The sequence below is a fragment of the Lolium perenne genome, chromosome 1 (assembly GCF_019359855.2).
Source record: "Lolium perenne isolate Kyuss_39 chromosome 1, Kyuss_2.0, whole genome shotgun sequence".
Taxonomy (NCBI): Eukaryota; Viridiplantae; Streptophyta; class Magnoliopsida; order Poales; family Poaceae; genus Lolium; species Lolium perenne.
The window spans coordinates 201,859,585-201,870,930 of record NC_067244.2 but is presented as its reverse complement, the minus strand read 5'-3'; the positions used below and the strand labels follow the sequence as shown (position 1 = coordinate 201,870,930).

At 43.6% G+C, this 11,346-nt stretch overlaps 2 protein-coding genes across 2 annotated transcripts; one reads left to right on the top strand and one right to left on the bottom strand.

The window, feature by feature from the left end:
• The first annotated feature begins 875 nt into the window (after positions 1 to 875).
• LOC127319262 (TOM1-like protein 6) lies at positions 876 to 5,801 on the top strand. Its single transcript, XM_051349468.2, has 9 exons — positions 876 to 1,176; positions 2,322 to 2,400; positions 2,490 to 2,588; positions 3,267 to 3,380; positions 3,600 to 3,748; positions 3,852 to 3,933; positions 4,018 to 4,103; positions 4,424 to 4,645; positions 4,727 to 5,801. Exons 1-9 carry the CDS (start codon positions 1,031 to 1,033, stop codon positions 5,607 to 5,609), a joined length of 1,860 nt encoding a protein of 619 aa, XP_051205428.1. The 5' UTR covers positions 876 to 1,030; the 3' UTR covers positions 5,610 to 5,801.
• A 142-nt stretch (positions 5,802 to 5,943) lies between these two features.
• LOC127319278 (alanine--glyoxylate aminotransferase 2 homolog 3, mitochondrial) lies at positions 5,944 to 9,797 on the bottom strand. Its single transcript, XM_051349469.2, has 9 exons — positions 9,479 to 9,797; positions 7,886 to 8,116; positions 7,610 to 7,780; positions 7,364 to 7,507; positions 7,092 to 7,271; positions 6,736 to 6,961; positions 6,544 to 6,657; positions 6,335 to 6,421; positions 5,944 to 6,242 (listed from the first exon to the last, which is right to left on the bottom strand). Exons 1-9 carry the CDS (start codon positions 9,713 to 9,715, stop codon positions 6,199 to 6,201), a joined length of 1,434 nt encoding a protein of 477 aa, XP_051205429.1. The 5' UTR covers positions 9,716 to 9,797; the 3' UTR covers positions 5,944 to 6,198.
• Positions 9,798 to 11,346: the final 1,549 nt, after the last annotated feature.

Genomic DNA, 11,346 nt, shown 5'->3' with positions numbered 1-11,346 from the left:
GGAGGAGGAGGTGGCAGAGGAGGACGAGGAGGACGACGGCTTCGAGTGACCCCACGATGATGGACCGTACCCGAAAGAGGTAGCGGATCAGCAACGAGCACTCATCGAGTCATTCTAGTTGGAGAAGCAGCTCCAGGACGACGGCATGCCCGCGAAGACGCGCAGATTCGCCGCGCCGTAGAGCTATCAGCTCTCCCTCTAGCGGCGCAGCAGGGGAGGGCAGGCGACGACGCGCTGCTGGAGCAGCGGCGTCTGGCCTCCGCCCTACGCATGGAGAGGTGGCGCGCATAGCAGGAGCTACGACGGAGGGTAGGCGACGACGGGGCGAGGCTGTCGAACGCACCGCCGGGCGGCCAGTAGGCTAGGGTTAGATGAAATCTATCCATTTTCATTCGAAATAATCAAATTTGAGTGAAAACTTTTATTTTCGTGCATTTTTATTTATTTGGGATGCGTTTTGGAGCACGTGGCTGGGAGCGACATGCCCCAAACACAGCGTGAAGGAAACACACGGCTCGATCGTTGTTTGGGAACGCTCTCTCAGTGGATGACAAGTAGCGAAAGTGCCAAACAGTACAAAGTTTGGAACCACACGGTTTTGGCACCGGATGAAACTAATCACTACCTTGGTGTACTTTTCTTCGGTCCAAAGTTGGCACAGAGATATGATGAAAGTACGGCTAACCACCGTCAGCGGATAAACCCCATGACCATCAAGGACAAACAAAACCCGCTTAAAACCCAAACCGGTAACGCGCAGCAGAACCGCCGCCACGCGGACGCGTGGCCCACCCGTCATGGACGTGGGTCGGAACGGATAACAGACAACGCGCACACGCAAACACGGCTTCTTCCAAATTCGGCTACTCCACCTCCCTCTCCCGTCCGTCTCTCCTCCTCGTAAAAGGAGACCAAAAGAAATTCGTCCGGGGAATCTTTCGAGCTCCGTACCGCGACCGATTCCCAAAGCCCTCCCCCCAATCGCCGCCGTCGAATTGCCGGATTCGCGAGCAACCCCAGGTTCTCGGCGATGTACCCGGCGGCGGGGGCGGGGCAGCGCTCGTCGGGCCGGCTGCCGGCGGCGTCGCGGGTCGACAAGGCCACCAGCCACCTGCTGCAGGGGCCCGACTGGGCCGTCAACCTCGAAATCTGCGACACCCTCAACGCCGACCGATGGTGACTACCCCTTGCCTCCCCCCCGCCTCCTCCTGCTGCTATCATCGGCCGTTCTTGCGCTATGCCTATTTTGTTCTTTGGTTGCTTGCGGAATTACGGTGTGGGGGGATTTCGGACGGATTCGTCCGCCGAGGTCTTGCTGTCTCGTTCTTCGGTTCTTGCTTGCTTCTGTCGCGGGCGCTGCTGCTCCGGGTTTTGGTCAGGGAGGGGGCGTTGACCCAACTGGCTGGGGTCAAAATTCCAATCCAATCCACTTTGGGAATTCTGTTTTAACATAATTGAAGCTGGGAACTGTTATTGGTTACTACTAGCATACTTGAAATTATCTGCTAGGGAATTCTTATTGCCAAGTTGAAGTTGGATTGGGATGATTGGTAGGAAGTGGTCTTCAGCCTGTTACCTAGGAGGGGTTTTCTGGTGGGTACTATGTTATGATGAGAACTATAGTACTTACTAGCAGTATAATAAGGGTTGTAAGTACTAAGGGAACGGGCGGTTACTTTTAGCTTTGTTGTGGCAAGTCTGAAGAAACTTTTGCATAAGGCTGAACTAAGAAACTGCAGCTTGACTCTCAGCTTGAAGAAGCTTTGCTTGAGGCTCAATTGAGAAACTGCAGCTCGACTCTCAGGTTCCGGAGCTTCCACTGAGGCGTTTCCATGGAGTACTTAGGGAGCTTGCATAGAGGATCGCTCCGTTGGCACGAGAAATTTATAGGGCTGCGTGGCCGAGAAATTGAAGTTTTGATACCTAGGCAGTTGGACAGTGCTCTTTTAGAACTAACCTGTGTGTCGCGGTTGTTCCATGATAAATAAAAGTGTGTTTGAAATTCTGTTCTGTTGATTGTGTGGCTTAACCACGCTGAAGTCTCGCAAATATGGCACTCATTTGCAACTGTGTGGTGCTTGAGGCTGCATTGCCGTATACCATACGATTGTATAGCTACTGAACTCCACACGAAACAACTCTGTAATAGCTTATGATTTACTTACTACCTTGTGCATCGATGAAGGATTAAAAAGAAAACTTTGACTGCTTTCTTTGTTTATTAAATGTGTAGATTGGAAGACATCCATCCATATTAACTTTTGTACCTGCAAATAAGCTTTACCTTACCGGGTGCTAATACATTTTAAATTCTGAATCAGGCAAACAAAAGATGTGGTAAAAGCAGTGAAGAAGCGGCTGCAGAATAAGGACCCCAAAGTTCAGTTTTTCACTTTGACGGTGCGTGCTATAAAAATGTGTCTTGTTATTGCTAGTTTTCTTTTCGCTTCATGGGCCTAATTTTTATTATTCCCGCATAATCTGTGCAGCTGTTGGAGACAATGATGAAGAACTGTGGTGAATATGTTCATTTTGAAGTTGTTGAGCTGCATATTTTACAAGAAATGGTTAAAATTGTCCAGAAGAAGGTATACCCTCATTTACCCCTTCCAACTCTCCTTGCCATCAGCATGTTGCTTAAATTTTCCAAGACAAGTAGAAACATGTTTAAAATTAACTAGCAGTATGTTTAGCTTACCTCCTTTGCACAATAAAAAAGCAAGGGAAAGATTGCCTATAATGTGTGGGAGTCTTCAGCACTGGGTTTGCCCTTATCTCTAGCTTACAGATGGACGTTTGGAACATCATTTTCTGTCTGCTTGTTTAATTGGATAACCAATTTTTTTTTATCACAGATAATTTTTTCATGTCATTTAGAACTTTATGAATGGTTGTTGTGTATTATCCAGTCAGACATATACCTGATATAATCTCAAATATATATACTGCTATGATAAGAACCCTGTATGACATTATCTGTTGTTGATCTGGTTTTGGTCGCCCCTGTTTTTTTGTGATTCAAATCTGGTGTTTGAGCTGAACCATCATTCTTCTTCAGGTCAACTTGCTATATGTTATCGCTTATCACTGTAGCAGCCAATGTTTGCAATTCATCCATAATGGATCATATATTGGCATTCTGTTGTTCTATTTTCTAATTTTCATTTCTGTCTCATTCACTCATTCTCTTCTATTTCTGTTTACTAACTGAGAATAATCAAATACAATGCTTATTTGTTGGGATTTTTTCCTGAATATCCAACCAGCATGATATGCAAGTGAAGGATAAGGTATTGATACTTCTGGACTCATGGCAAGAAGCATTTGGTGGACCTGGGGGGAAATATCCTCAATATTACTGGTCATATATTGAACTAAAGGTATGCTGAAATTTTACTCCGATGTAAAAGATCTCATATTGCAACAGAAATACAGAATCAATCCAGTGCTCGTTCATGATGCTAAGCAGAGAACATGCCCTGAAAGAAATGTTTGAAGTATAATAAGTAGTTTAATGACAGATGATTGCTTTGGTTTTACGAACTTGGAGATAAACTACCTGAATTTGATTATATTAGCTAACACAATATCTGCTACAGAGGTCAGGAGTGATGTTCCCACGCCGTCCTGTAGATGCCCCTCCAATATTTACTCCTCCTGCAACACATCAGTCTCAGCCCTATGGTTCACCTACATATCCTACTGGAAGTCTAAATGACAGAATGGCATCTGATGTTGAAACCCTGAGGTTGCATTTCTTCAATAGTATTCAGCGCCTTTTTCTTGTTCCAGCTGTCTCTTCTGTTACTGTATTTAATGATTATGACTTCTTTTTTTTGTCTTTGCTTCAGTTCAGGGGATCTGGATAATATTAGAGATGCAACAGAATTACTGAGTGATATGGTGAATGCTTTGAATCCTGCTGATCGCATGGTAAATGGAACATTCAAAAGAAAATTGCATGGCTAGTTTTAGTAAAGTTAATGAAATAACCTATTCAACTTTTTGTGACGCCAGGGTGTTAAAGATGAAATTGTTACAGAGCTTGTCAGCCAAGGTCGTTCGAATCAACAAAAGCTCATGGGATTTGTCAGTTCAACAGGGTAAGCTGATCTCTTTCAGATTGTACAACTCTATCTTAGTGTACTGGGGTGTTTTCGTCGATTAAATTTGAAGCTTAGTGTGAGCACTAGCATGCACATGCATGAGCATGGTAGATATTTTTCTGTTACATGCTATCTAAATGAAAGTGCAGTGCGGGGTGTTTTCGTCGATTAAATTTGAAGCTTAGTGTGAGCACTAGCATGCACATGCATGAGCATGGTAGACATTTTTCTGTTACATGTTTTCTAAATGAAAGTGCAGTGCAGGCCACACTGTTACGGGATGTAATGTTTGACTTTTTGTCGTTCCTTTTATTTAGGAATGAGGAGCTTCTGAAACAAGGCCTAGAAATAAATGATCGCTTACAAAGTGTACTTGCAAAACACGATGCAATTGCGTCTGGTGCTCCTTTGCCAGTTGAAACACCAAGGAGAGATGAAATACCCAGAGGGGAGCCAACACCACAGCCATCTGCACCTCCAATTGCAAAGCCCCCTGTTGAAGAGGACGAAGATGACGAGTTTGCTCAGCTAGCTAAACGGTAATTGAAAGTAAACTTTGATGTGCAATCTGCATGTTCCTGATCCTAACTAATTATTTATGGTACCCTTTATATCTGCAGAAAAAACAAATCTGTGATAAGTAGCGACGAGGCATCATCAAGTGTTGGTGATCATGCCCTTATACCTGTTGATGATGCAACTTCTGAAACCTCATCTTCTGTTGCGAGCAATGCACTGGTTCCTGTTGACTCAGCTCCTGTGAGTGGTACTCGAACAAAAGAGCAGGATATGATCGACCTTCTAAGCCTCACCTTGTATAGTCCTCCTGAAGCATCTACAGATTCTTCAACTCAGAGCCAAAATGACAGTCAACAGACTACCATGTCAAATGAGTCACAACAACCACCGAACTATCAACCTGCTGCACCGAATGGACAACATTACCCTTCCAACTACCAGCCATATCCAATAAATCAGGGGTACACTCCATACAACAATTATGTTGCACCCTGGGCCCAGAGCGCACAGGCTGGTCCAACTCAGCCTCCACAATATCCATCTACTTATCCGGCACCACCATGGGCCATGCCTACAAACTCTGTAAATCCTTTTCAGCCTGCCACATACCAAATGCCGAATGCTCCTGTTGCTTCTGTTGCCCCAACAGTTACCTATCCAGCTCCTTCATCACCATATGCTTCTCCACCAATGCAACATGCAACATCTCCACCCGCCAACCCCAGTCCTATGCAACAGCACAGCTCTTCTGTCTCTCATGCAAACAATGCCCTCGCCATTGTCCCAGATGCTCGAATGAATGGAAACCAAAGACCAAAAGAAGCACCAGCGGCCGCAGCTAAACCCTACTACATGCCAGACAATCTGTTTGGTGATTTGATTGATGTGAAAAGTTTCGGTACTGCTGGAGGCAAGATGAGCAGATCAACCAACATGACTAATCCAAAGGGTGGTGGTCAACCTATGATCGGTGGAAAGAAATAGATCATTCAAGCTAAGTTAGTAACTACTGTCGTTTGGTTTGTACATTTGCTGTATATCTGTTCTGGTCATATTGGCTACATTGTTTAATTTCATTGACGGCATATGTTTTTAAAAGAGATGGTTGAGTATAATTGCTGTAAATGATTCGCTTCAACCATTGTGTGCCCAGATTATCCTTGCATGTTTGATTCATCGTTTGGGTGTGGTCACTTGTTTGCTATCCAGTTGATTCACAACATTTCTCTGTAATACTGGCAATTTTTTTAAGGAGGCAAAAGCTTTGAGATTACTCTCAACGCAGCGAGACCACATCACAAAGGAAGCCCCACTGGGATTCTGAGAAGTGAAATCTGAGATATCATAGAAACGGGCACATGTGACACATCTGAATACGAACAACTAATTGGTCACATACAGTAACTAACTATCATAACGAACAAGCTGAATAATGTTCAGGAAATGCAGACACAGGACGGCTGAGACAAATCATGAGACAACGAGGTGCTGTCTCACAGATCGTCACTTATTTATGGATATGGATACCATGCTAACGCATGGATGCGCAGTGCAAGTTCTTGGCTCTGCCTCTTCACAGCTTTGACAGCGCAATGTCCATGACCTCGATGAAGAAGTCTGCGGCGTGAAGTTGCATAAAATCGTGTTAAAATCATGGATTAGAAGTCGAGATATACATATGCAGGCCATGCATTAGCAGTAGATCTTACCGGAGTCCTCTTTGGTGAAGCACAACGGAGGTGTTACCCTGAACACGTTGCCAAAGAAACCACCTTTCCCCACCAGCACACCCATATCTGTCAGAAGAATGAAAAAACACTCAATCAGATCCAAAGGTTGCTACTTCTGTTCCTAATTTTAGAATTCAAAGCATGGAGACACAACAGATATCGACGAAACATGCGGTCCATGTAATCACCTTTCATGTGGTTCATAACCTGCGCAACCTCAGCTTTCGCGGGAGTTTTCTTTTGGTGATCGGTTACTAGCTCGACTCCGAGAAGAAGGCCTCTCCCCCTAACATCACCGATAACTGCAAAAGTTGAAGTGTAAGTAACAGGTATTATCAAGGTATGAGTTTATGACGTGATTTTATCTAGCTAGTACTCACTGTCATGTTTCTCTTTCAGAATGTTAAGTTGTTCCTTCAGGTAGGAGCCAACAACAAATGCATTCTCCTGAAGCTTCTCCTTCTCCAGTACCTTGAGAACAGCGTGGCCAGCAGCGGTGCTGACAGGGTTACCACCGAAGGTGTTGAAGTAACTTCTGCGGGTTAACACCTGAGCAATCTCAGGCGTCGTAACAACTGCTCCTATCGGCATGCCATTTCCAATACCCTGAACGGGAAAGACAGGAACGTGTCAGCCTATAGTTTTTGACTCATTGCACACCGGTAAGCTGACCCTAATGAGGGATCATGGAATGCATGAAATCTTTAAGCATGAGAGCTGTGGAGAAATTCTTCACCTTTGCCATTGTAACTATATCTGGGATGACACCTTGCCCTTCAAATCCCCAGAAGTGGCTTCCAATCCTTGCAACTCCCGCCTGAACTTCATCAGCAATGCAGAGGCCACCAGCTTCCCTAACCATTTTGTAAGCTGCAGGCAAGTATCCTGGTGCCAATTCAACAATTCCACCAACTCCCTGCAGAGAGGAACATTCCAATTGTTCTTCTCTTTTCAAAGAAAACTCACTTTTAAATGTGATAGTATGACAATGTATTGATATCAGCATACCTGTATGGCTTCTGAAATGAAACCAGCAACTCTTCCTGTAGTCCCATAATCAATGGTCTCCTGAATATCTTTGGCATATTTCTCTCCATCGGACCCGAACACACCTCTATATGGGTCTGGATTAAGAGCATGGTGCACTCCCGTCTTCATACATTGTAGATTAGCAGATGTCATTGTCTTATACCGTGAAATAAAAAGCGAAATTTTCTTTTTTCTTATTGTAAACTACCGATCTTGTGTGTTTACCTGGACAATGTTAAATTTCCAGTTGCATTGAGCCGTAGCACCCATTGTTGCAGCTGCATTTCCATGGTATCCATTCCTAAGAGAAATTATGTCATGGGAACCGGTGTAAAGCCGGGCAATCATCAGTGCGAGCTCATTCGCCTCTGTACCAGAATTTGTGAAGAAAACAACCTGAAGGCAACAAAAGCAACTTCACATAAGGCTCAAGTCAACCAAAATTACTTTAAGGTACAGAAATGAGAAATGCTTTAGATCATTCCACTAGGCTGAAAGTACCTTCAGATCACCGGGCATTTTGGACGCCAAAGCCTCGGCAAAGTCTGCAATCGCATGATTCAGATAGAGAACCGTGGAGTGTTGTATCTTCTTTGCCTGGTTGACTATTGCTTCAATCACGTCAGGATGGCAGTGCCCACAACAAACGGTTGCAATGCCACCAAAAGCATCCAGGTAGCGGCGACCATCCTCATCGAACAGGTACTGCAGCTTTCCATCGACTATGTTCAACTGCAATAATAGTTTTGTGCTAAATGATCATTTTTCAGTGCTGATATTCTGAAGAGTAATTTGTCTGCATTATACTAGCTTTCCTCATTTAATCATCAAACTTCTCTTAGTCATGGCCAGATTATTACATCGAACCTAACACAAAGTACAGATACACAATCTCAGAGTAACAACAGCTAACAGTTCACTCTATTTCATATTCCCTTGTTTTCATCAACTTAAGAAGTAGCTTTAGTTTCAATAATTGAAGGAGATCCCAAAGGGTTAGCTGACTGAAGTGTTTCCTCTTCCGAATTTTCCTGTGTTTTATAAAAAAATATTTATCTTCGCTTAAAAATATACTTTACAGGTGATGTATGTGTCGCTCTGAGCATAGCACATGAGTTCCAATGTCAGTGGGTGATCATAGTAGGTACACAACTTGGCGCTATCTGCAAAATTCCTATCTTGGGCGTATTTTATGTACTTTACGCAAGGCATGTGCAGTTCCAAAACAGTAAGTGGTCAGTGATCACATTCCTTAAAAAATATTAGTGGCCCAGCCAGGGATGTAATATCTCAAAGATTAGCACAGGAGTAAGTTGTGCAAAGTGGTTTAAAGAGGTTGTATACTTGTATGGTCCTAGACTCCTGGTGATAAGATGCAGCCATGATTTTTCGTGCATGATTCTTGGGTCCCAACAAAGCGTAGTTACACTAGAGAGATACTAGATCCAATGGAGTGGTATGTGCAGAACTTTGCTGCACCTACTAACATCTTTGGAAACTCTCGATATGATGAGACAATAGTTCTTTGATTCCTTTTTTGAGAATCTAAGCTCTATGGCTCCCAGATCTCACCAACCAACACAGCTCGGGTGAATGCAGAGTATTCCTAACTGAACCAATCCAAAAACGGCACAAAAAGAAGATGATTATTCATGAACTGATCACTGCTTTTCAAAAGGACTGCCGAAAAGACTGGCTTTTCTCACAATAAAACTACAATCAGTAAATTATCTGAAAAAAAGAAAGCAGAAAATTTTCCAGAGCAAGAAGATTGGATACGTTTGCCGGATCAAGTGAACGCCGCTCATTTTTAGTAAAAACCGTGACCGTCATTTAAAAAAGTTCTGTACTAGTTAGTTAGACTTCGTTTTAACTGATATACTGTGACACGTGTAGGAGTACCACTGTTCTCGTCAGTGTGCTTCTGGACTGTGGGGAGATCACCAAATCAGATGTCCAACACGTAATATCTTCGTTTAAAACAGAAATAGAAATGGAGATGGAAATAGCAGTACGTGTTTCTATTTTTTTCACCATCAATCTGGTTCGTTCCAAAAAGATCGGAGGTGGCAAGGAGTGAGAGGGGACACGTACAGGGCGGTCGTAGAAGTGGAAGAGGGAGGGGCTGAGGAACTCGGCCCGCTTCCGGGCGATCTCCGCCAGCCGCGGCCCGTCGTACGGAGGCGGCGTGTAGTCGAACGGCGGCATCTTGGGGGCGGCGACGCCATTCTCCGGCGCGGTGGCGACGGCGGCGGCGGAGAGGCTGGAATGCGCACGGCCGGGGGCGAGCGCGGCCTGGAGGAGCCTCCGGGAGGAGGCGAGGCGCTGCATGTTTCTCTCTCTGCGCTGCGCGTGGAGTCTCAAGAAGCAGTGAGTGCCCGTGAACTGGTTGAATGGTGGTGGCGATGGCCGTCGGTCCGGCTATAAATAGACGCGCTGGAGATCGGTGGGAGGAGGAAGACGGTGTGTGTGTTAAATGACGAGATCGCCCTTTCCTAAATGAATTCATAGGAATTACCGCCCGTGTATCACTGAGCAGTGATTAGGAACAAAATAATACCACCTTCCTTTCTTAAAAGTCAAACATTGTAAAGGTTGACTAATTATATGGCAAAAAATCAGCTTATATAATATCAAATCCATATTATTAGTAATGATGAAATATATTCTTCTATATATCGTATGCATTTTGTATCTTAATTTTTGATATTTTTTTTACCATAATATAGTACACGCAACTTTTTTTTTGAGATGGGTGTACACAACATATTGTAGGACGAAAGGAGTATGTCTATGTCTACACTACCAAGTAATATGAGTATGTTTCATAGAGGAGACTATCATTTTCTCGGGAGTGGATAAATGGAGGCCAACCTACCGAATAGAGGGTGGTGCACTCGGGTGCACCATACCCTGATATTTAAAACATTCGAATAACCCTAGTTAAATGTGTCGATTTTTTAAAAATAATTCACGCATGTACATGTCACCATGCTATCTACTCGTGTCAATTTTTAAGAAAAAATTCAAATTTATGTGACCTACAAAAAAAAAGAGAAGATGGATTTTCGCTATATTGTGAATAGTACGTGTCTACTACTATACTGTGTGAACATTACATCTTGTTATTTTTGTGTAGGCTACAGAATTTAATATTTTAGTTCCGATTTGACGTACGCATGTCTCTGCATACATTCCCTACCCATTTAATTTACGACACATATTTTTAGTAAATTTCTGACGTGTTTTCAATATAGGGTGCGTGCGCACATGAGAGCCAAAAGTGTTCGCTAGCCAACCTACACGCAACTCTTTATTTTTAAATACTCGGAATTCTTATTTTGAAGTATCAAAAAATCTGAAATAAAATCGTAGAGATAATCAATGATGCATACCAGAAACCTGTAAAATCCTATTATAAAATAGTTTATATTCTAGACTACGCAAAAATAACAAATTCTGACGAATTATATACCGTTGAAATGTGCACTATTTACTAAAAAATATCAGATTTTGTCAAATTTCGAGGAATTATGAGGAGGGCATCATCTCATCAGTGTTTTTTTCCTTCTTTTTTTTCCTTTTGGGATTGGGACATACACGTCACCTCGTGCTCGGGGATACCCATGTCGTACGTTTCACCTACCATCACTCCTGGCCAGAGCCCCAAGCACTAAGTAACCAAAACAGACAAAATGGGCGCGTCAATGACCACTGAAGAAGTGTGAAGATGAACGGACGGTGCTCCTTAAACCAGTACAAGAAAGTGGTCGCTAGCTTGCTGCCGTGTCACGAGACAAGCTGCTCACGCCAAGTCGGCCTGGTCGATCCATGCACGATTGAACGAAATCATTTACATTTGACATATGCACAGTAAACTGCATCGTGTTAACAGTTCACAAGAAGAAGAAGACGGGATATCGTGGTCCACCCATTTGTGCCCCCGCGTGACTTTCTATGGA